This window comes from Mauremys reevesii, linkage group 2 (assembly GCF_016161935.1).
Source record: "Mauremys reevesii isolate NIE-2019 linkage group 2, ASM1616193v1, whole genome shotgun sequence".
Lineage (NCBI taxonomy): Eukaryota > Metazoa > Chordata > Testudines > Geoemydidae > Mauremys > Mauremys reevesii.
The window spans coordinates 487,556-512,078 of record NC_052624.1 but is presented as its reverse complement, the minus strand read 5'-3'; the positions used below and the strand labels follow the sequence as shown (position 1 = coordinate 512,078).

Here is a 24,523-nt window from a genome sequence, read left to right as displayed (position 1 = left end):
TTCGACCAAGAAGAGTCCCATCCAGTGGGATCTCACCCAGACAGCTCCTTGGCCAACGTCGGCTCATGCAGTTACCTTTGGAGATCAGCCAGGTTTTAACTCCTGTAATACGCACCATGTTGATTTTGCACGGTGCTGTGTTAGTATGGGGCATTTCCAGCATGTGCACACATTGGCTGAGAGCTCCTTCCCCCCTGCCACCTCCCATCCCCCGGCCACCTCTGCGGCATGTGGCATGGCTTCCAGGCAGAGCCTCTCCTTTCAGGGAGGCAGGCAGGGAAGAATCTTGTTTCCTTTCCATAGAAAATAATTTATTGAAATCACAACTATACATGGATGGGGCACAGACGCAGCCAGTCACAGCGATACCTTACGGACAGTGAGACAATACGTACCCCATCCACCCCTTCTGTGCAACCCTGCCCTGCTGCAGGGAGGAGGGGATGGGGGAAGAGAGGGCGGCATGCGGAGGGAGGGGGCCTGGAGAACCCACAGACTGATCATTGCACACAGGAGCCCAGCTCGGAGGCAGCCCCGCACTCCCCCCGACAGATGGACAGACACACAATTCCATATGTACAGACTTTACACAGAATAAATAAGGGATATTTACAGAGAGGTTTGTGAGCAGCGGCTGGAGCACAAATGGTTAAAACTCCCCCTGCAGCACCGCCCCACGGGTCTGCACTGGAGCATCTCCCTTTGCTGCAGCATCCGGAATGGGAGCTTGGGGCAGCCCTGGGCCTGCTCGGCCATGCAAGGCAGGCCCCTCTGCCAGCCATGGCATGTGCCTGCTAGTTTGCAGCCAGGGGCATTTGGCGTTTTCCTCCCACAGAGTTTCTGAGCTGGAGCCCGGAGCGTGTGGCAGGGCTCAGGGCCGGCTGCCCTGCTCTATCTGCTGGTGCTGGCTGCGCACGGCGAACCTGTTGACGTGCACTGGGATGGGCACCACGATCTTGGGGTTGCGGACGGGCTCACCGGAGCGGTTGTTGACGTTGCCGGCTTTGATGCGTTTCCACTTGGCGCGGCGGTTCTGGAACCAGATCTTGACCTGCACCTCGCTGAGCTTGAGGGCGTGGGCGATCTGCGAGCGCTCCGTCAGGCTCAGGTACTTCTTGCAGTGGAATTCCTTCTCCAGCTCCAGCAGCTGCTCGCTGGTGAAGGCCGTGCGCCTCCGGCGGCTCTTCCCTGGGTTGGAGCCGGGGGGTGCCTGCTCCCCGCCGGAGCTGCTCTTGGCCTTGGCCTTGGGCCCCAGGCAGCTGGCGCTGCTCCCATCCAGGAAGCTCTCGTCCTCGCTGTCAGGCGCCGAGCTCTCCTCTTCCCTCTCACTGCATGGGGTCTCTGCCGATTTCACCTCCAGCTTCTCTTCATCGGAGCTGTACGCCTTGCCATCTGCAGCCAAGACAAAGAGCGTTAACCAGGGCACCTGCACGGGGCGAGGGAGCCGGTCTGCTGGGCCAACACCCCCCACCTCAGAGCCTTGTCTGCACCGGTGTCCCTGTGGGTCCCAAGGGCAAGGGAGCCCCCCAGCACTTTAGCCACCTGCTCTGAGCCAGCCCCGTGAAAAGATAATGACGCCTTGTCTGCACTAGGGCTCACCCTGCCCCTCCTGCCTACCCCCCACCCTGCCCCACCGCACCAGTGCAAAGCACCAGAGCAGGGCACAGCAGGAGGAGCCTCCCCCATGCGGCCCATGCCAGGACAGGGAGGGAAAGATGAGGGACAATTTCTGGGTTTGGTGCCCTCCCTGCCTCCCACGCGTCTGAGCAGAACTCCCGTCTGCCTGGAAGTCACCAGGCTCCAGCCCCGACTCAGCAGATCTGAGGCTCACTGGATGGAGTCGGGGGCTCTGCAGCATGCGCACGCTTGGGGGGGCAGGGCACATGCTTTGGGAGAGTCATTTTCCCCTGCAGTTACTGCAATGTCCATCTCCGCCCGGCTCTGCTGCTAATGGTCCCGGCAGGGAACAGCTCTCAGCTCCCAGGAAATAAATGGATGTCACTTCCCATCCCCTTCAGCCAGGCCAAAGTTCTGGGCTGCCCTGGTTGAGACAAGGGCTCGTTATTCCAGCTCGCGTTAGCCACACTCACAGAGCACCTCCCCGCCGCTGTGTCACAGACACCGCAGCAATGCCCCAGGCCCAGCTGTGCTGCTCCAGAGCCAGCCTCCAGCAGGTTCCTCACTGGGTGTGTTCGTTCTGAGCAGAGTCTGGCCAGCTCAGTGGTCCCCAGGCTATGGGGACTGCCAGGGCCTGGGCCAGCCCCCAAGGGATATAGGGAGGGAGCATCACCCAGCTACACTCTGGCCTGGCCCCAGCTCCCACTCCCACTCCAGCCCCAGCTCTTGCTCCCAGCCTCAGCCCCCAGCCCCCACTCCAGACCAGGTAAACCATCCCTTACAGGGTGTGTCCAACCTGGGCTTAAAACCCCCAGTGATGGGCCATCAAGCAGGCTAGGCAGAGCTAACACCAACTTGTCTGGGGTGTCACCCAGCAGCAGAGCACAAAGTTGAAATACAGACAGGATAGAGCCAATACTCATAACTTCAACTACAAAATGACACAGACACACAGACAGCATAATCATAACCAGCAACCCAGAGCCTGGTCTTAGGCACCTTATATGACCCCTTTACATAAGATTTGGTGCCACTACAGGACCTTGGCTGCAAACCATGTTCTATATGGTCCCAGTTTATATCAATAACGTCACCCCCCCCCCTCGACAACAAAAATGACTCCACTGCCCCAGAAGGGGGGACTGAAGTGTGAGCCCACCTGAGTCCTGCTGCTCCGGGCAGGGGGCCAAAGCCGAAGCCCAAGGGCTTTGCCCCAGGCATGGGGCCTGTAACCTGAGCCCCACCACTCCGGGCTGAAGCCGAAGCCTGAGTCCAGGCGGTGGGACCCCAGCTTTGGCCCGAGACCCCAGCCAGTCTAACGCCAGCCCTGGTGACCCCAGTAAAATGGGGTCATGACCCAGAGTTTGAGAGGCGCTGCTCTAGCTAGTGTTTGCAGGTTGTGCTGTCAAGTCACCCACTCAAGGAACAGAACCAAAAGCACATGCCGTATGTCTCTCCCCAGCAAGCATGAACAGTCATTGGTGGAAATCTGAAATTTACTTTTGCCAAAAACTGGAACTGTCAAGCTAGATGTTGGGTTTTTGCAGGATTTCTGCTGGTTCCGCACATGGGCAGCTGCAGGATGGGAAGCGACAGCACCAAAAAGCTTGCCCAGGTTTCCAGGAGTCACCCCACGCTCTGCAGCTCAGAACAGCACATGTCCATTTTAAACCCAACCTCTACTCCCAGTGCCTTCCTGGAAAACAATCCCCTTCTGTTCTGCAGCGGGAGTGGTGCCAGATTCACAACCTTTTAAGTAATGGAGCTAAAGAAAAGCAAAGAGTTCGTTCCAGACAGGGTTTTGCCTTCTCCCCATTGCTGGCTCAAGGGGAACTATGCCCAGGCACAGGGTGAGCTTCGGGGAGTTCATAAACCCTTCCTGAGGCTTGGCCGACCAACAGCCCTTGCTGGCAGCATCTGTAAGCAGAGCAGGCCTGGATTTAGCCCCAGGTCAAGGAGCTAAGAAGCTCCACGGATGCAGGCCAGAGCTGAGCCTCTGCAGGAGCCAGCAGAGCTGGTCCAGTGCCCAGAGCCGCTCCAGCACAAAGTCACCTGCTCCAGATTGCACAGCGCTGACTCTCCGAGACAAAGCCAGCAGAGACTGGAGCTTCCAGGAGCTATCGGTCTGTTCTCACTGCAGAATTAACCCAGGCTGGGATGGGTGTTGCCCCAAGCACCTCCTTTCCACACGCAAAACCCTCTCACTGGAGGGTGGTGGCAGCTTTGCACCTGGGTTAGCCTATGGCCCCAGCAGGCCAGCTAACGGCCACGTGCTGCTTTCACTCCGGTTGGTAAGCTGCCTGCTTTGCAGGGAGGAGATAGGCTACATCACCTGAGTGTCGATAATCCTCCAATGCTGCAAGAAAGTGGGGTTTTCCTCCTTATTGTGTTGTATGCGAGTCTTACAGTCTTGCATGAAAACTGCGTGCCTCAGTTTCCCTGTGTGCTGCACCAATGGCTAGGTAGTGGGGATAAAGGTGTGACTTTTCCTGAGACCCTCAGGGGCCGGTGAGGCTGCTCCTGCTGCCTGCACATAAGTGATGGGTGGTGCTCTTAATAACCTGAAAGCTAGAAGTGGGATGTGACCAGGTGACACTTTGCCCAGGAAGCAAGACAGACCAGAGGAGCAGCAATGGGATGTCGGAGGCCAGGCAGCTGAGTCCAGTTCAGTCTGCGGGGGGGACTCGAGGTGGGGGTGTCCTGGTGTCTGGCCTGGGGTTCCCCCACAATGGACTTGGCAGAAAGTAACTGATTTCTGTGCTAATAAGTTCTGTCCTATGCTGTGTACATGTTGACTAATAAACCTTCTGTTTTACCGGCTGGCTGAGAGTCACAGCTGACTGCAGAGTTGGGTGCAGGGCCCTCCCTCTGGCTTCCCCAGGAGCCCCACCTGGGCAGACTCACCACGGTGAGAACAGGGGTGCTGAATGCTCCGAGCTCAGACCCAGGAAGGGGAAGCCATGTAAACTTCTTGCCTTGGCGACAGAGTCCTGACTGGCTTCATGCAGAGCAGTTCCAGAGCATCGGCCTAGTGACTCTGTGACAAACGCCTTCCCACAATTCCCCCATGTGCCCAGAAGGACAAACAAGTTCTCCCATAACTCACTAGGAAAAGAAAAAAGAGCCCAGGGATGTGTCTGGAGACCCCAGCGAGGACAGGAACGCAGGAAGGGTTCTGCAGGGTGGGTGTTAATGTTACACTCCCAGTCCAAGGATGGTTTTAAAACAGAGGTTCTATTAGACTTATAGGTCTATTAACAAGCCAACAAACACACGCAGCCTGCCTAAGCCCCACGCCAGCTCAGTCTCACCGGGACAACCACCACTCTCCTTGCTTCCCCCTCTGTGTGCCCTCGTCAGCAGTTCTCCGACCCATAAAGAGACAGGGCACAAGTCAATGAACCCTGACATTCCCTTTGAGAGCCACACTCAGCCCTGGTCTACACCGCAGTCGCTGAAGCTCTGCCTCTGTAGTTCCGTAGCATACACCCTTGCTACAGCAATGGAAGGGGTTTTCCCGATTGCTGTACCTGCTCCATCCCTGGCAGAGGCGGTAGCTGGACTGACAGAACTCTTCCACCCACCTAGCGGTGTCTCCACCAGGGCTCAGGATGGCTGAACGCTGCCTCAAGGCTGTGAATTTTTCACACCTCTGAGAGGGATGTAGCTAGGCTGACCTAAGTTAGGTGTAGACCAGGCCTCCCACCCGGGCAGGGGCAGTCCAGGTGCCAGTCCCCCAAGTTAACTCAGTGTGGAAGATAGACCCCGTGAAGCCCCCAGTCAGGAAGCAGAGAGGACTGAGGTCACATCAGAGCTCTGGGCCCCAGACAACCCCTGTCCAGGGACAAGTCTCCATTCCCCTTCTGCAGCCTTCGCTGACCCCGAGCTCCCCACCGCCACCCACGGGGCAGCTGTCTGCTAGTGCTAATACCCCCCCCCCCCCCGGTGGAGGAGCTGAAAGCATCCCAGGTCCTAGCAGCTGGGCTGAACACATCCCTCCTGGCCGCTGCTGCAGGGAGCTGAGACATGGGCCAGGCCCATCTTCTCCTGAAACAGGGCTGTCCTGCAGCCGTCAGAGCTCTGAGCAGAGCAGGCCACGTCAGAGAGTTTCCATGCCCCAGAAATACGGCCAGGCCCAGCTGCAGGGAACGCTCTGGAGGCCAAGAAGCAGCTGAGTTTGTGGGGCCAGGACAGCGATTCAGCAACACCCCCATCACGGAGGCAGGAGCCGCTTCACCCTCAGACCTACACACAATGCAGCCATGCCTAACCTCAGTAACGGGAGACAACAGCACTAGCACGTCCCCGCCTGCCGGGGTCCATCACAACTGCCGTTCACACCCAAGCACCTGGGGCAGGTGCCGGCTCACCCTGTACTTTCAGGACAACACCCAGCTTGTCTCTGGGCACTGTGGGGACCCCACACACGACGAATCACCCAGAATAGTTACCATGCGACTCACCCGGATGAGCCCCACCCCAACAGCTCCATTACCTGCCTGAAAGCCCTGGCGAGAGTCAACAAAAGGGGTTGAGGTCTCCCCAAGGCCCATCGGCACCACCTTTACCCTGTGCTTTGCTGCCTCCTGGCCTCTGACCACCCTTCGCTTCTGCGCCCCCAGACACCCACCCCCCTCGGCGTCTCACGAGCCGGGTGTAGGAAAAGAGCTTCCAGCCATCTCTGAGCCAGGTACTACATACTGCCAATGCCAGGAGCCATGGCTGCCTCTCCCTGAGCTACAGACACTCCCCCCGCCAGCCAGCAGCACCCACGGGCCTGTCAGCCAAGGAGATGCAGGTTACTCTGACGCCAAGGCCGGGCAGCCCCTACCTCAGCCTCTACAATCCACAGCCTTCAAGAAGCCACAAGCTGTGAACAGGTCAGACCATGTCTTATTCCCCTCCCTGCTAGGGGGTGGGACCAAGGACTCCCCCCTAAGCCACATCTGGACATCAGGGCCACAGAGTCCAAAGTCTCAGTCTAACACAGGCCAGACAACCTGCCACCCAGGGGCCCAGCAACGTGTGTGCAACCACCACAGTCACTACGAAAAGCTAAACCCCCCCACGTGTGGTCTGGGGACCCAGCCTGGGCGGGAGGTGCCGGGGTGGGGAGAGAGAAAGAATGGGATGCAGCTGTTTGTGGAATCATAACCCAGTTGTCCCTCTCCAGTCCTGAGGGCTTGGCTGGAGATAAGGGGTTCTCTAAGGTTTGTTCCTTTCCACCCTTAACTCTGCCCCTTTGGTGTGTGGCTGGAACTTCACCTCCACTGAATCTGCTTATGACAAATATTTAACATTTCTCCAGCTAGAGGAAAGCTGCAGACTGGACCAGACAAAGGATCCTCATGGTCAAACTGCAGTCACCGTTAGCACCACCATTCGCCCATGACATGCAGCGCAACAGGGCACCTCAAGGGGCCTGGCACAGTGGGACATGCAGGTACCAGTGACACAGGAGGGAGAGAGGGGGACAAGAAAGAGCTCCACTGTTGGGAGAAGGGCTCCAGCCAAATTCTGATGATAATGGGGGCTCCAGCTACCAGCACAGACCTGGGCAGAGGCCTAACAGAACAGAGGTTAGAGAAACAATGCTGGCGATTTCATAGAGCCCAGGTGACTGGCCCGATGCCCTGCGTAACGCTCCTGGCCACTGTTCCATGGAGCAGCTGGTTCTGGGCACTCGCTGTCCCAACACTCTGACGGAACGAACAGGCGCTGAGTCCAGAAGTGGCGGTAGCAGCGCCGCTCCCAGTGACCACAATCGAATGAGGTTCTGTGCCTGGAGGAGGCGAGGCCCCACAAAGTGACACTGACGGGTGATTGCAATAGAACAAAGCAGCTGTTCAGAAAGGCCCCCGCGGGGGTCAGCTGCAGAGGCAGTAAAATCCCTGCAGGGGCATGGATGCTACTGAGAAACCCAAGACAATAAGAGACGCTCTGAAGGCAAAGGAGCTGCGGAACAAAAGGGAGCGAGAAGCGAAGAGGAAGCCAATAGGGCTAAATAGCAGAGGGGCCAGGCTATTCGGGCCATATCGAAATCCTTGAAGCCTGCCCCAGTGAACCGAACAGGCGCGTACGCTACTGCTGGTGAGAGGGGAGCTGGAAGGGCCAGAGTGGGGCTTGACAGCAAAGAGCGAAGGATGGGCCAGTGGTTAAGGCCCTTGCCTAGAACATAGGAGACCAGCATTCAATTTCCTGCTCAGCCATAGGCTTCCTTCGGGGCCTTGAGGAAGTCACTGTGCCTCACTCCCCATCCGGCCGTGGGGAGACCTGCCCCGCCACCCCCAGGAGGCGCTAAGGTGATGGGGCCAGAGACACATCACAGAGACACCTGTAACAGGTGCAAAAACAAACGAGAGAGTCTGGATGTCCACCGGAAGCAAGAAGCCTGGGAAGAACTGGGGGGTCCACTGGATCACTGGGGATTAAAGGGAGCAATTAAAGAAGCCAAAAACATTGCTGAGAAGCGAAGTGATTTCTTTGCATTGATCTCCATGCAGAGACTGCTGTGGAGATTCCCACCCTGGCCCTGCCCTTTTCTCACTATAAAGTTGAGGTGCTCGCAAAGATCGAGGCAGCAGAAGAAGTGCTGAAGCAAACTGATCATTTACAAAAGCCACAAGTCCCCAGGCCCAGATGCTCCATCGCCGAATCCTGAAGGCATCTGAATAGGAAGTGTTGAGCTGCTAGCAAAATATGCAACTTCTTATTAAAAGCCAGCTACTGTCGCCAACTACTGGAGGGGAGCAAATGCATTTTAAAAGAGGATCTTACAGATCAGCCAGCCTCACATCTGTACCTGGGAAACTGGATGAAATTATCATTAAAAATAGTCTATTACAACACCTGGTAGATCACAGTAGGAGAGGGTCTAACCAGCACATTGTATTCAAAGGAAAATCGTGTTTTAGAATTGTAGGACTGGAAGGGACCTCTCCAGGTCATCTACTCCCGCCCCCTGCACTCATGGCAGGACTACACATTATCTAGACCATCCCTGACAGGGGTTTGTCCAACCTGCTCTTAAAAACCTCCAGGGACAGACTCCACAACCTCCCTGGGCAATTTATTCCAGTGCCTAACCACCCTGACAGGTAGGGAGTTTTTCCAAATGTCCAACCTAAACCTCCCTTGCTGCAGTTTAAGCCCATTGCTTCTTGTCCTGTCCTCAGAGGTTCAGGAGAACAATTTACCTCCCTCCTCCTTGTAACAACCTTTTATGTACTTGAAAACTGTTCTCATGTCCCCTCTCACTCTTCTCCAGACCAAACAAATCCAATTTTTTAAATCTTCCCTCATGGGTCATGTTTTCTAGACCTTTAATTCTGCTGATCTCTTAGAATTATCTGAACATGTCAAAGTAAATGGATAAAGGGAACTGGCTGACAATTTATTTAGATTTTTAAAAGACTGTCAGAGACCAAGGTGTAAAAGGGGAGGTGCTAGAACTGGTAAAAAAAGAGCAACAAGTCACCAGAACAAGATATTTATCTACCCAAGAGACCTGAAGTAGCTGAGCTGCTAACAAAAGCAGCTAACCACAGTAGAGGATTGAAGAGGAGCCAATTTTACACCCATCTTTGAAAAAGGCGCAAGTCATGATTCTGGGAATTACAGACCAGTGAGCCTTACTTCACTTTCAACCAATGTACCTCAAATAGAAGTATAAACAGAGGAACTTGCGATACCAGGGACAAAGTGTGTGTGTGTGTTTGGGGGGGGGGGGTTCTTAATGTTTTCCACGAGTACTGTGTGTGCTTTAGTTTCCCCTGTGTATTGCACAAATACCTCAAAGTGGGGCAAGGGTGCGTGATTTTTGCAGCGACCCTAGTGGGCAGGTGTCACTGACGCTAGCTGCCTGCACACAGATAGTGACTGGACACACGCTAACCTGGCAACTGATGGCCAAGGCCCCTCAACCAGGAGCCAGCCGGCTGCCACAAGTTGGAGCAAGGAGAGGTGGAGATCAGGTGACCTGTTTGCCCAGAGAAGAGAACCTCAGACTGAGTAGGAGCAGCTGGGGTGTCAGAGGCTGGGCTGCTGGAAATGAGTCAGTCCCTCAGCTTGGGACTCAGCAGGGAGGGCCAGGGCTCTGGATCCCCCATCAAGATGGACTTTGCAAAATGTTCCTGATTTCTGTACTAACAAGATCTGTTCTACACTGTGTTCCAGTTGTGTATTAAACCTTCTGTTTTCCACGCTGGCTGAGAGTCACTGTGGTTTGGGGGGCAGGGCCCTTTGGGGTGAGGGGTGAGGCTCCCCAGGTGTCCCCTACTCGCTGCAGGATGCTCCTGGTGTGAACAGGCGCTGAATGCTCCGAGGTCAGATCCAGGAGGAGGGGGCTTGCCCTGGTGAGAGCGCGCCCCAGGGGAGTCACACTGCCCGAGGGCCCTGTCTGACTTCATTCCCACTGGGTCCAGAGCACCCAGCCCGTGCACCCCTGATACAAGGCTGCCCAGCCTCTGCAGAGGAAATGAATTAGAAAATGCCTCGGGTATCAAATCTTTGTGCATGCAAAGCTGCAGCTAAAGGAGAACAGGTTACCGGTTTGGATTTTTCAGAGGACTGTTGATGATGCGAAGTAAAGACAGGATGAGAGCGGTGGCTCAGTCAGATCAGAAACCAGAGCAGGGCAGAACCAAGAGGCAGGATAAAAGATCACTGTACTGGGGGCCTAGGGCTTAACCCCTACTGATCTGCAGAGGAGGGTGGGCAGGAGGGGGAAGCCTGCACATGACATTCAATTATTCAGGTTGCGGGGAGTGAGGAACCAGACCCAGCCTGGGAATGGGCAGGGATGGCATTTCGCACTGATCAAGCTAGGAAATGCCTGTTGCTAACAGCGTGTACACCTCAGGGGTCTAAGGGACGGTCCTGGAACCTCAGAGACCTGCGCCCAATGTCCAGCCGTGGTCATACAAGTGAAAGTAACATGGGGTGCTAAGGGACAGGCTGGAGACTCCTAGGTAAGGTGCCTAATGCCAGGACACGAGCCGAGGCCAGGGGCTTAGTGCTGGTCACTGGGTCTCAGAGGAGACCCCAGAATGCAGGACGCCGAGAGGCAGGGAACACACATCTCGGAAGAGAGAGACGGACTGGAGCTGTCACGGAGTGTGGGGGAGTCAGGGCCTCTTCCTGCGATTCCCCGGGACTCTCAGCCAGCCAGTAACACAGAAGGGTTATTAGCCGACAGGACACAGTCCCAAGCAGGGCTTGTAGGTACAACCAGGACCCCTCAGCCAGGTCCCTCGGGGGGGTTCAGGGAGCTTAGACCCCAGCCCTGGGGTTCCTGCGCTGCACCCCCCAGCCCAAGACTGAAAACAAAACCTCCTCCAGCAGCTCTCTCCCCCCTGCCCCAGCTCCTCCTCTCCTTTGTTCAGTCTCCCCAGGCAGAAGGTGTCACTTCTCCCCACCCCCCTCCTGGCTCAGGGAGCTTCCTTCCAGGGAAGTTCCCCATCCCCAATGTAACCCCCCTGCGACATTCCCAGGTCAAATCCGCCCAGCTCCCTGCTCCGTCACAGCCTGTTCAGAGGGGATACCACGGGGACACAAAACAATGATAGGCAGCCCCTCCGCGGACCCACCCCCACCCCAAGGAACCCCCAGGTTTCTCCAGCCATGCTTCCTGCAGGCTGAGGGCGGGCGCGGGGGGACAGAGGTGGCTGCTGGGGGCAGGGAAGCACCTGGCTGGGAGAGGTAGCAGCAGACGAGCACCTGTTTCCTGACACAAGGGGAAAACTGATGAGAGGCGGCCCCAGGCTCCCCCGGGCTTCAGGGGGTTCCACTGCTGAGACCTAGACCCGCTCCCCCTGCTGGGGGCTCCCCGGGGCGGTGACTGCAGCCCTCGGACACGGGCTGGCCGGACGCGCTCTGCGGTGCCTGGGGTTGCCAGCCCCCAGGTCGCGGTTGCAGGAGGCCTGTGGGTCCGCGTCTCTCTGATGGAGGCAGGGGGGACTTGGACCCTCCGGCCGCCGGGCACTCGCGGCGGTGCTGTGGGAATAGAGTCGCCAGCTGCTCCCATCCCTGCGGGGCGCCCGGCACCGCCAGACCGGGTCACGGCTCGATCCCCGCTGCCGCCGGGGAGCAGCACCCACAGCTGGGCGCCAGCACCTCGGAGAGCGCCGCGCCCTGGTGCTGGGAGTGGGCCGAGGGGGGTGACCCCGACTCCGAGTACCCTCTGCAGGGCGGGGCCCGGCTCCGGACCGCTCAGCTGAGCTGGGGGCGGCTGCTGCGAGGGGGGTGACACCGAGACATCCCACCTGCAAACACCGACACCCCTAGCGCTCCCCGCTGGACACCTCCCTCCCGTTCCCACCCCCACCCCGCAAACCCCGGATCCCCCCACGCGCGCAGACCCACCCCCGGCCAGAAATCCTGCCGGGCCGCCACACCTGGGCACCCCCCCCCCACTCGAGACACCCCCGGCACAACCACCCACGTGGGCACCCCCGAACCGCTCCGCGGGACACCCGCGGCACAGCCACCCACGTGGGCACCCCCGAACCGCTCCGCGGGACACCCCGGCACAGCCACCTGCGCACCCCCTCCCAACTCTATCTTCGCCGGACCCCCCCCCCCCTCCAAAGCACGCACACACACACACCGGCCTGAAATCCAGCCCATGCCGCCACACCTTGGCACACCCACCTACCCGCCGGGCACCCCCCTGCCCTCCCGAGCCCGCGCCCCGCGCACCCCGAATACCCTCGCGCGGCCAGACCCACCCCGGGCCGGAAACCCCTCCATGCCGTCACACCTCGGCACACCTCCCACTCGAGATACCCCCGCCACAGCCACCTGCGCCCCCTCAACTCTATCCCCGCCGGACACCCCAACCCGCCCCAACAGCTCTTTGCACAGCCCCCCGCCTCCGGACACCACCGGCACAGCCACCCCCCTGCGCACACCAACACCCCCATCCCACCGCACCTTGGCACAGACACCTGCGCAGCCCCGAGCTCCTACTCCGCCAGACACCCCTTGGCGCAGCCACCCACCCGACACCCCATCCCCGCGGGACACCGTGGCGCCCACACCCCTCCCCATATAATTAAATGAAAACACCCCCGAAGCCTGGCACTGGGCTGCCCGCGCGGGCAGAGGGGACCCCTCAGCCCAGGAGCAACCCCCGCGCACGTGGGTCCCGTCCCATCGGGGGCTGCTGGGGCAGGTGCGTCACACGCCTGGGCAGCCCCGAGCGGAGGGGCCGCTACAGCCGGGTCTGTCCCGAGCCGAGCCCCGGGTGGGGCCCGCGAGGGGAGCGGCGCTCACCACCCCTTCTCCCTCGGGCCTGGGCTCCCCCCGGGTCGCCACCTCTAGACGCACCCGGCCACGCCTACTCCCAGGGCTGCCTGTGGGGAGCTCGGGACGGGGTGGGAGCCAGCTCCCGCGGGAGACCCCTCCCCTGCCCGCCAGCCTGGGACAGAGCCACACCGCCCCCCCCCCCAGGACCGAGATACCCAGAGCCAGCGCCTCCTCTGGAGCAAACCCTCCCCCCGCCCCGAATCACACAGCTGTGATTCTCGGAGAGCTCCCGCCCCAGGCACAGCAGAGGGGGCCTCCGCCAGGAACCCCCTTCCCGCCCCATCAGCCGCTCCCCCGCCCCCCGCACGTCTACCTGCCCCTGAAACAATTTTCTCCTGCACCCAACCGCGGCTCCACCAGCAGCCCACGCGCCCCCCGGAATTATTCCATGCCTACAGACCCTTCCCCACGCACCCAGGTCTGCCCGGCCCCCTGCACCCCAACCTCGGCTACCCCTGCTGCCTCCTTCACCTCCAGCACCGGCTCCGCCTGCCTCCCTACCCGGCTCCGCCTGCCGCTCCGCCTGCGGTCCCCTTTACTCCAACCCGGTTTCCCCTTCCCGAGGGTCCCTCTCTCCCTGCAGCCCCCCCTCACCCCGCAACCCCGGCTCCACCTGCCGCCCCCCTTAGCCCCCTAATTCCGGCTGCACCTGCCCCTTCCTATTAGTCCACCCCACAGCCCCCTTCTCCCAGGGGGCTCCACACTCGCCAGTCCCTCCTCTCTGCACCCCTGGACCCGCGGTCCCCACTGAATTCCCCCCCCCCCGCCCATCTCCAACGCCGGCGCAACCCGTCCCCGTAGTCCCTGTCCCCTCCGCCCCAATCGTTCAGCCCTGGTCCCAGCACCTCCCAGGATGCTTCCCCCAACTCCGGCTCTGTTTGGTCCAGGGGCGTCTCCTCCACAGAGCCCCTTCTCCGTGCCTCCTTTCTCGGGTCTTTCCCTGTAGCACCCTTATTCCCTCCACCCCCAGTTCTCTCCCTCCGTCTGCTCCCGATCGCTCCCCACCCTGGCAGCATCCTGCCCCCTCCCGCCGTAGCCAGAGCCGATGAGGGGTACGGAGCCTCTTCTCGCCCAGGCTGCATCGCTACCCCCAGAGGGCCGGGACGGCACCGCGCCTTTCCCACGGAACAGGGTTGGCAGCTCCGTTCTGCTCCAGAAGGACGCTCCGGTCCCGGCTGCAGCACCCTTGAAAGGGGTCAGCGCCCACCCCGCAGAAAGTTCCGCTGGCCAGGACGGCGCTGGCGGCGGCAGCCGGCTCTTACCTGCCAGGCTGGGGAAAGGGTCCGGGAAGTGTAGCGGCGGCTCAGGCGGCCCCTTGTCCCGGGCCGGGGGCAGCTCCTCCGCCTCCAAGCTCTCTGCGCTCCGCCTGCAGCCCGGCTCCGGGTTGGTGCGCGCAGCCGGCAGCTCCTGCGCCGGGTAGAAGCCGTCGGGGGGCTCGCTGAAGTTGGGCAGCGCGGTAGTGAGCGCCACCATGGAGGGCACCCCCTGCCCCAGGCTGGCGCAGAAGGTGTTGGTGAGGCGGCCGGCGAAGGAGGCCAGCGGGGCGAGCGGGGGGAGGCCGGACTGCAGGGGCGCGTGGGACAGCGCCTGAGGCAGCACCAGCGGCCGGTAGGGCATGAACATGGGGTAGCCGGTGTAGAGCAGGTGGCCGGAGCGCGGCGGCGGGGTCCCGATCAGCGAGTCGATGGAGAAGGCGGCCCCTTGGCCGCTGGGTCTCTGCATGGCGAGCGGGCGCGGAGCGCCTCCCGGGCTGGCTGCGCCCCCACCTCCCCACGGGTTCCAGCCGCCGCCAACTTGCCGGGCCACCCGGCTGCTCCCGGGCGCGCGGTGCCCAGCCTCTGCGCTGCGGGCTCCCCCTGCGCGGGGCGTCCAACCTCTGCGCGGTGTCCCGGCTCTGAGTCCGTCGGGCTCCCCCTCTGCGCGGGGCGCGCCGTGTCCCGGCTCTGGGCTGCGCGGGGTGCTCCGCCGGGCTCCTCCTCTACGCTGCGCGGGACTCCCCCTCTGCGCTGCGCGGTCCCTGGGTCCCTTCCTCGGTCCTGCGGGCTCCTGCGCCGCAGCCCTGCCCCGGAGCCCCGGCAGCGCTGCCTGCCCGCCGCCTTCGAGGGCTGGAGTGGCGGCGCGCTCCGAGGCTCCCCGCAGCCCGGCTCAGCGCGGGGGGGCGGGGGCGGGGTGTCGCCCTCCGGACTCATCCATCTTCCTCACGCCACGCCTGAGTTCCCCCTTAGCCGCTCGAGGGGCAGGGACCGGCCCCCGGCGCGCCCGGCCTGGGAAGGCACCGCCCCCCTCCCGCCTAATCAGCTGTGATTAACACTGATTGATGATCGGTAATTACTGAGGCCGGAGCACAAGGGAGCCGCACAAGGGCGCTTTTGTAGGCTGGGGCAGGCGGGACGGGGGCGGCGCGGCCAGACAGATGCTTTCGCCCGGCCACTTGTCAAGCCTTTCTGCGGCGCTTTGGCTGGGACTGAATGGGCCGGGGGGATGGGAGCGGGGATAATGGGGACCGGGAGCCCGAAGGGGGGTAACGGGCAGCGGGGTCAGGGGACCGGGAGCCCGAAGGGGGTAACGGGCAGCGGGGTCGGGGGAACAGGGAGCCCGAGGGGGTAACGGGCAGCGGGGTCAGGGGACTGGGGAGCCCGAAGGGGGTAACGGGCAGCGGAGGTCAGGGGACCGGGAGCCCGAGGGGGTAACGGGCAGCGGGGTCAGGGGACCGGGAGCCCGAAGGGGGTAACGGGCAGCGGGGTCAGGGGACCGGGAGCCTGAGGGGGTACCGGGCCGCGGGGGTCATGGGGAGACCGGGGAGCCCGAAGGGGGGTAACGGGCAGCGGAGGTCGGGGGGGACCGGGGAGCCCGAGGGGGGGAACGGGCAGCGGGGGTCAGGGGGACCAGGGAGCCCGAGGGGGTAACGGGAAGCGGGGGTAAGGGGACTGGGAGCCCGAAGGGGGTAACGGGCAGCGGGGTAAGGGGGACCAGGGGCCCGAAGGGGGTAACGGGCAGCGGCGGTAAGGGGGGGGACCGGGGAGCCCGAGGCGGGAAACGGGCAGCGGGGGTAAGGGGACCAGGGAGCCAGAGGGTAACGGGCAGCGGGGGTAAGGGGACCGGGAGCCCGAGGGGGTAACGGGCAGCGGGGGTAAGGGGGGGGGACCGGGGAGCCCGAGACGGGCAGGTGGGGAAGTGGGGGTGGTTACGGGGTAACGGGCCGGGATAATGGGGGGCAGCTCCCCGAGTCCCGCACGCAGGAACTGGCCGCCCCCCAGAACTGCTGCCAGCGGGACTCGGCGAACTCCCGGGACCGGGCCGGGCCCCCGGGGAGCAGCTCCCGAGCCGAGGCCAGGCAGGCGGCTGCACATCGGAGCAGGAGCCCCCCCGCTAATTGGCGCTGATTGGCGCTGATTGCCCCCTCGAGCCGGCCGCGCAGTCTCCTGAACCGGCCCCTGATTGCGGGAGGCGGTGGACCCCGCCTAGCCTGATTAGCGCGGAGGGTCGGGCATGCTAATTACTCGCCAGCCCCAGCCCCAGCCCCCTCCGCGGGGGAGCCGGAGTCCCCGCCCCGGGGCCCTCTCACGGGGGTCCGCTTATCCCTCTCCCCACGGGCAGGGCGGGGGTCCCACTCCTGGTATCCACTCCCACCCCGGACAGTCCCAGGCTCGCCCGGGCGCTCCGTTCTCCCCAGCGAGGCCCCAGGAGGGGACTCCGGGCAGGAGTGCAGCTTGCCCCACGCCGGGTGGGGGGTGCTGGGGCCTTTCCCAGCTGCCGGAGGGGCTGTGGCTTCCCCAGAACTAGGGGAGAAGGGGCTGGCCCAGCCCCACAGGCATTGCACCAGGAAGGGCCCCCAGCCCCTCAGTGAAGGCAGGGGTGGGTCCTGCTGGCCTGGCTGGGGGCTGCCATTCCCCAGGTTTCTGGGGGCGGGGGGATGCCACAGCCCAGCACCACCCTGGGGGATAATCCCCCTGCTGATTGACATGGAGCCTGGCAGATCCAGCCCCCAGCAATGTTCACCCCACCCCCAGCTCTGTCTTCTCTCTGTTGCAGGAGCCCCTCCAGGAGGGCCTGCACCTCCATGGCCCACTGGGCAGTGCCTACCCAGGAGCTCCTTTCACAGGCTGGCCTTGTGCCTGCACCTCGTGCACTGCAGGGTGTGGCCTGGTGTTTAATGTGTGCCTGGGCCTGGCAGGGCTGGGGCCTGGCCCTTCTGGGCCTGGCAGGGCTGGGGCCTGACCCTTCTGGGCTTGCCACATCAGTTATGAAAGTAAAAAAATTGCTTGAACCCAGGTGCCTCTTTCATTAGTCATTAAGCACTGCAGCAGCCACAGTCCTTGACACAGAGCTCGTTCCTAGCCCTGGAGCTCCCAGCATCATGGCCCACCCCGTGGCTCCCCCCAGCACCCACTAGGAGCCTGGGGTAGGTGGGAGGTTCTTGCCTGTCTGTCATGGTCCCCTGCTTGGGCCTCCCAACGCATAGACCAAGAACAACAATCCCCCACCTGCTCCTCCAGGTCAGCAGCTCTGGCCTCTACACACTGGCCTGGGGCTCTGGGGACCCCTGGCCCCAAACAGTCAGTGACCTGTTCTGGGCCTTAGGACAGCAGCCCACTACTGGCTGCTCAGAAATTGGCACTAGCTTTCACCTTCTCTATCCCAGTCAGACGGGAGGGAGGCAGGGGGTTGGTCACTGGCACAGCCTGAGCTGCAGCCCAGCACAGAGTCCACGCAGCTGTTTTAAGCAGGCTAGCTGGCCCCTGTCTACCAGGGCTGGGAGGCTCAGGCCCAGCGGCAGTGTGCACACACCCCTTTGTCTTTAGCCGAGCTTGCTCCTCTCCTGCAGCCCTGCTCTTGTAAAGGCACCGGCATTGCCGAGTAACCAGCTCGAAGCACGAGGAACTCACCCCTCCCATCGCGTTAGCTACCATCAGTCAGCAGGAGGCAGGCTGCAGGCCCAGGCGGCAAGTAGGCCAGTTCAAAGAGTTTAATTGTATTTCAACTTTCAAAGAGACAGTTTTAGAGTTTAGGCTTCATAACAGCTCCCAGGGCAGCCAGAGTCCCGGCAATTAGTTATTCCCTTTTCACCCCTGCTTGAGCTAGCAGCAAGACCCCTCCTCCGGGGACAAGTCTCGCCTCCAGAGTTCTGCAACTTCCCAGTCTACGTTTTACATATCGCTTGGGTTAATTCCCCTACTAGCATCCCGCAATGACCATGAACATCAGCTCTCAGCAGAAACCATCCAGTGAAATATTGAGAAGCTGGTTGGACACAGAGGTAACACACCTCCTAGGTCTGCCTGTGCCACGCCTTTTCCCTCTGCACCCTCCTGGCTCCCAGGCTGTGCAGCCAGCAGGAGCTTAACAAGGGCTTCAGCTCGCTGTGCCTGCTGCTCACCTATCCAGCCAGAATTGGATGCTCAGGTGCACGTGACCGTTAGCCAGGATGGGCAGGGAGGGTGTCCCCACCCTCTGTTTGCCAGACGCTGGGAATGGGCGACAGGGGATGGATCACTTGATGGTTCCCTGTTCTGTTCATTCCCTCTGGGGCACCTGGCATTGGCCACTGTCGGAAGGCAGGATACTGCGCTACATGGACCTTTGGTCTGACCCAGCCTGGACGCTCTTATGTTCTCATGTGCGTTGGTGAGGCCCACAACAGGTTGCAGCGCTCACAGTCATAGGGCTAGAAGAGACATCCCGAGGTCACCTAGTCCAGTCCCCTGTACTCATGGCAGGACTTGTATTATCTAGACCATCCCTAACAGGTGTTTGTCTAACCTGCTCTTAATCTCCAATGATGGTGGGTCCACAACCTCCCTGGGCAATTTATTCCAGGGCTTAACCACCCCGACAAGTAGGGAGTTTTTCCTAATGTCCAACTTAAACCGCCCTTGCTGCAATTTAAGCCCATTGCTTCTTGTCCTGTCCTCAGAGGTTAAGAAGCACATTTTTTCTCCCTCCTTCTTTTATGTACTTGACAACTGTTATGTCCTTCCTTAGTCTTCTCTTTTCCAGACTAAACAAACACAATTTTTTAAATCTTCCTGCATAGGCCATGTGTTCTAGACCCTTAATAATTTTTGTTGCTCTTCTCTGGACTTCCTCCAGTTTGTCCATATCGTTCCTGAAATGTCAGACCCAGAACTGGACACAGGGCCCCAACTGAGGCCTAATCAGTGCAAAGCGAAAGAATCACTTGTCGTGTCTCGCTTACAACACTCCTGCTAATACATCCCAGAAGGAGGTTTGCTTTTTTTGCAACAGTGTTAACACTGTTGACTCATATTTAGCTTGTGGGCCACTATGACCCCCAGATTCCTTTCTGCAGGACTCCTTCCTAGGCAGTCATTGCCCATTGTGTGTGTGCAACTGATTGTTCCTTCCTAAATGGAGCACGTTGCATTTGTCCTTATTGAATTTCATCCTATTTACTTCAGACCATTTCTCCAGTTTGTCCAGATCATTTTGAATTTTAACCCTATTCTCCAAAACACTTGCAACCCCTCCCATCTTGGTATCATCCACAAATTTTATAAGTGTACTCTCTATGCCATTATCGAAATCATTGATGAAGATATTGAACAGAACCAGACCCAGAACTGATGTCTGTGGGACCCCATTCATTATGCCCTTCCAGTTTGACTGTGAACCACTGATAACTACTTTCTGGGAACAGTTTTCCAACAAGTTATGCACCCACCTTATAGTAGCTCCATCTAGATTGTTATTTTTCCCCTAGTTTGTTTATGAGAAAGTCATGAGAAACAGTATCAAAAGTCTTACTAAAGTTAAGATATATTACATCTACCACTTCCCCCCATCCACAAGATTTGTTACCCTGTCAAAGAAAGCTGTTAGGTTGGTTTCATGTGATTTGTTCTTGACAGATCTATGCTGACTGTTACTTATCAAGCTTAGAACCGGTGACTGCTGCCTCCCATGTTGCGTCGACGCTTGAGGTGAAACTGGAGTACCTCTCCATGGTACAAGCTTGGCAAATGATATGGAGACCCTAAGTTGCCCATGCATCAGGACCCACCCCACTCTCGGTGTCACTGGTAAAGTCCAGAGGAGAAGAAGAACCAATACATCTGGTACCTGATCCGCTGCAGGAGTTGCTGGAAAGATAGTAAAATATTAGTACCTGACAGCTTTCCCTTCTTAGTATTATGAGAAAAGCCTTTGACTGAGTTGTCCTGTACAGACTTCAGACCTTTGCAGACAGAATCTCTCCTGAATTACAGTATGGCTTCATAGCTGAAAGGACTACTATCAACATGATCTGCTTGCTGAGACAACTACAAGAGAAATGCAGAGAACAAAAAAAAAAGTCCCTCTACATAACCTTCATTGATCTCACAAAGGCTTTTGACTTTGTCCGTAGAAGTGGACTATTTGTGCTTCTAAAAAGATTGGATGTCCCCCAAGCGTGATTCGATCCTTCCATGAAAACATGTTGTGATGAAGTGGGAATGTTCTTGATGTGTTCTTTGAATGCAGAGTGGGGAGTGTTGGCCTGGGAAGGTTGCTGGGACTGTCTGCATTGGGGATGGGAGACTTTCCTTGAAGGAGGATACCTGAGCATGAAACACAAAGACCAGGTGACACCTCTGCCTGGGAAACTGAACAAAGGCTAGGGGAGGAATCATAGATTATTAGGGTTGGAAGGGACCTCAAGAGATCATCTAGTCCAACCCCCTGCTCAAAGCAGGACCAATCCCTAAATCGCCCCCTTAAGGATTGAACTCACAACCCTGGGTTTAGCAGGCCAATGCTCAAACCACTGAGCTATCCCTCCCCCAGAGCTGGGGGGAGGCTGAGTGAGACAGCTGGAGGGAGTTTCAGTTTGGAGCTGGCTGGGAAAATGGAGGGGAGTCCAGATGGGCTCTGGCCTCCCAACAGGGCTCTGGCCTTCCTGCCCCCCGCCCCCCAGATGGACCTAACTGAGGGGGGTCCTGTTGTCTGTACCTGCAAGACCTGTTTTGGACTGTGTTCCTGTCATCTAAATAAACCTCTGTGTTACTGGTTGGCTGAGAGTCCTGGTGAATCGCAGGAAGCCGGGGGTGCAGGGCCTTGTCTCCCACCATACTCCGTGACACATGTACGGCAAAGTTCAATACAGTGTCATTGTCTGAGGCTTTCCAGGTTCCTAGTGGAGTTAAGCAAGGCCGTGTACTTGCCCTGAATCTGTTTGTGATCTTCTTGTGACGTTATTGATATAAATGGGAACCATATAGAACATGGGTTGCAACCAAGGTCCTGTAGTGGCACCAAATCCTAAGTAAAGGGGGTCATATAAGGTGTCTAAGACCAGGTTCTGGGTTGCTGGTTATGATTATGCTGTCTGTATGTCTGTGTATCATTTTGTAGTTGAAGTTATAAGTATTCGCTCTGTACTGTCTGTATTCTGTATTATGCTCTGCCTCTGGGAAGTGTCCCAGACAAGCTGATGTTAGCCCTGCATAGCTGGCTTGATGGCCCATTAAGGACCATCAGCTACACAATTGACCCATGGGGAGAAGGCAGACACGCCTTGTGACTCAGCGAAGTATGCAGAGACTTGTCCTTGTGACTGCAGACTCCATTTTTGCTGTAATTTTCCACAGTGAGGACAAAGGGATTCTTACACCTGGAAAAGTCTATATAAGGCTGACGCATCATCTCCATTTTGTCTTCAATCCTGCTTCTGACCTCTGGAGGGACTTTGCTACAAACTGAAGCTTTACACAAGGGACTGAACGACCCATCCCAGTGGGGGATGTATTCCAGAGACTCAATTTGAACCTGCAGTTTACTCCAGCACTGCTGCAAGCCTGAACTAAGAACTTTGCCATTACTGTATGTAATTGATTCCATTTAACCAATTCTACCTCTCATCTCTACCTTTTTCCCTTTGTAAATAAACCTTTAGATTTTAGATTCTAAAGGATTGGCAACAGCGTGATTTGTGGGTAAGATCTGATGTGTATATTGACCTGGGTCTGGGGCTTGGTCCTTTGGGATCGAGGGAACCTCTTTCTTTTATTGGGGTGTTGGTTTTCATAACCATTCATCCCCAGGACGAGTGCACTGGTGGTGATACTGGGAGACTGGAGTGTCTAAGGAAATTGCTTGTGTGACTTGTGGTTAGCCAGTGGGGTGAGACCAAAGTCCTCTTTGTCTGGCTGGTTTGGTTTGCCTTAGAGGTGGAAAAACCCCACCCTAGGGCTGTGACTGCCCTGTTTGAGCAATTGGTCCTGATTTGGCACTCTCAGTTGGGTCCCGCCAGAATCGCTCCGTCACACTTCTCTCTGCTACTGAAACAACCTTTTGGTTCCTCAGTGGCAGGAATCTACTTGCACACAAGGTCTGACGGAAAGCTGTTCAATCTTGCAAGACTCAGACCTAAAAATTAAGACTTGGGAGGCCCTTATCCATCACCTCCTCTTTGCTGATGATGCAGCAGTGACAGCCCACACAGAAGCTCATCTTCAAACATAGTGGACAGTTTTCTAAAGCCTGCCAAGACTTCAGGCTTACTATAAGCCTAAAAAAGACTAACAATGTGCCAAGGAGTTGAGGAAGCACCTTCCATCAAGAACAACTACACCTGTACCCCGATATAACGTGACCCGATATAACACGAATTTGGATATAACGCAGTAAAGGAGCGCTCGGGGGGCGGGGGCTGTGCACTCCAGTGAATCAAAGCAAGTTTGATATAATGCGGTTTCACCTATAATGCGGTAAGATTTTTTGGCTCCCACGGACAGCGTTATATCGGGGTAGAGGTGTATGAACTTGAAGTGGTGAACGAGTTCACATACCTGGGGTCCATTATCACAGTTACCCTTTCACTTGTAACAGAACTCAACATCTGCATTGGAAAAGCTGCCACAACAATGTCTAGACTGAACAAGAGGGTCTGGCAAAACAAACTGACAGAACACACAAAGATCTGTGTGTATCATGCATGTATTATCAGCACACTTTTGTGTGGGAGTGTGAGGGGTTCAACTCACCACTGTGGCGCCTCCTGCTGGCTGTCCTGGGGATTAGCTCTGTATGCCAGTGCACCCTCCTCTGGTGGCGTCTTGCCACTGTCACTTCTGCTCCAGTGATCCACGTCATTCCCAGGACTGCAGCATCCTCTTCATGACACAGCCTTCCGGCTGTGCCACACTCTGTGCTCCCCACTTCCAGGGGACAGTATCGCACTCCCTCAATCCAGCCACTTCCTCAGTGGCAAGTGGGGGTGGGGGGGACCCGGGCCTGCCCACTACTCCGGGTCCCACCCCAGGGACCCTGAAGATGGCCACCACTTACTATGTCCCCCCCCAACTCCCCTGTAGATCTTCCTGGGCTACTCCCTGTGACCCCACAACCCTCTTGGCCCTTGCCTCAGGGCCTCAGCCTGCAGATCCCTGCAGCCTGCCAGGAGCTGCCTTTAGCTCCCCGGGTCTCTGCCTGTGGCACTGTTCTGTCCAGGGTGCTCGCTGCCCTCCACCTGCAAGGCAGCCAGTCCACCTCCCTCCTCAAGCTTCAGGGAGTGACTGAAGCTGTTCTGCACTGCAGCTCTTCTTATATGGGCCTGCCCGGCCCTGATTGGCTGCTCCTATAAGCCCTTCTGTGATTGGCTGCCTCCTGCCCAGCCTCCCTAGGACTCTATTAACCCCTGAGAACCCAGTGTGGGGCAGGCACCCCAATACAGGGAGCAAGACGTGGACCTTATACTCTCATCAGGAAAAGAGGCTCAACAGCTTTCATGTGCGTTGCCTCCATCAAATCTTTGGAATCTCCTGGAGGGACAGAGTCACCAACACTGAGGTGCTCAAACGGGCCAGCAATACCCAGCATGAAAACACTCCTCCAACAGAGATGCCTCCGCTGGCTTGGGCATGTGTGCCGAGTGAATGATGGGCGCACCCCAGAGGATATCCTCTATGGCAAATCGGCATCCGGAAAAAGACCCAAAGGACACCCATAATTGCGTTTCAAGGATGTGTGCAAGCAAGACCTCAAGGAAATGGACATGGATGTGGACAAATGGGAAGATCACACTCAAGACCACAGCCTTTGGAAACAAGAGCTTAACAAAGGTCTTGGGAGTTATGAGAGGAAACCGTCCAGCTTAGCAGAGGAGAAAAGAACTTGCAGAAGGCAGAGCCCAAAGGCTCGAAACAGCCCCTTTAAATGTGACAGATATTTTCTCTCTCAAGTGGGTCTCTTCAGCCTCCTTTGTGGCTGCCATAAAACCAACTGAGTAAATTCTTTTTCTCTCAGGAGCATACCAATGATCTCTCAAAACTGAAGGATGCTACTGTTACTTATCACCTTATTATTTTCTAGATGTCTGCAAATCGATTGTTTAAGTATTTTCTCCATTATCTTTCTGGGTACTGACTGGGCTGTAATTCCTTGGGTTGTCCTTTTTTCCCTTTTTATAGTTTGGTGAGATGTTATTGACATGAACTGTGATCACATAGATTATTGTTGCAACCACTGTTATATATTTGCAGCAAATATAGTACAAAGGTTGTTATGTGAGGTGTCTATAAAAAGGTTATGATGTGCTGGTTATGATTGTGCTGTCTGTATGTGTGTATCATTTTGTAGTTGAAGTTATGAATATTGGCTC

General features: G+C 58.0%; 1 protein-coding gene across 1 annotated transcript; it reads right to left on the bottom strand.

Moving 5' to 3' along the window:
• Nucleotides 1-568: 568 nt before the first annotated feature.
• On the bottom strand, nt 569-15,285 carry GBX1 (gastrulation brain homeobox 1). The gene is made up of 2 exons (XM_039525285.1): nt 14,187-15,285; nt 569-1,392 (listed from the first exon to the last, which is right to left on the bottom strand). Exons 1-2 carry the CDS (start codon nt 14,644-14,646, stop codon nt 872-874), a joined length of 981 nt encoding a protein of 326 aa, XP_039381219.1. The 5' UTR covers nt 14,647-15,285; the 3' UTR covers nt 569-871.
• Nucleotides 15,286-24,523: the final 9,238 nt, after the last annotated feature.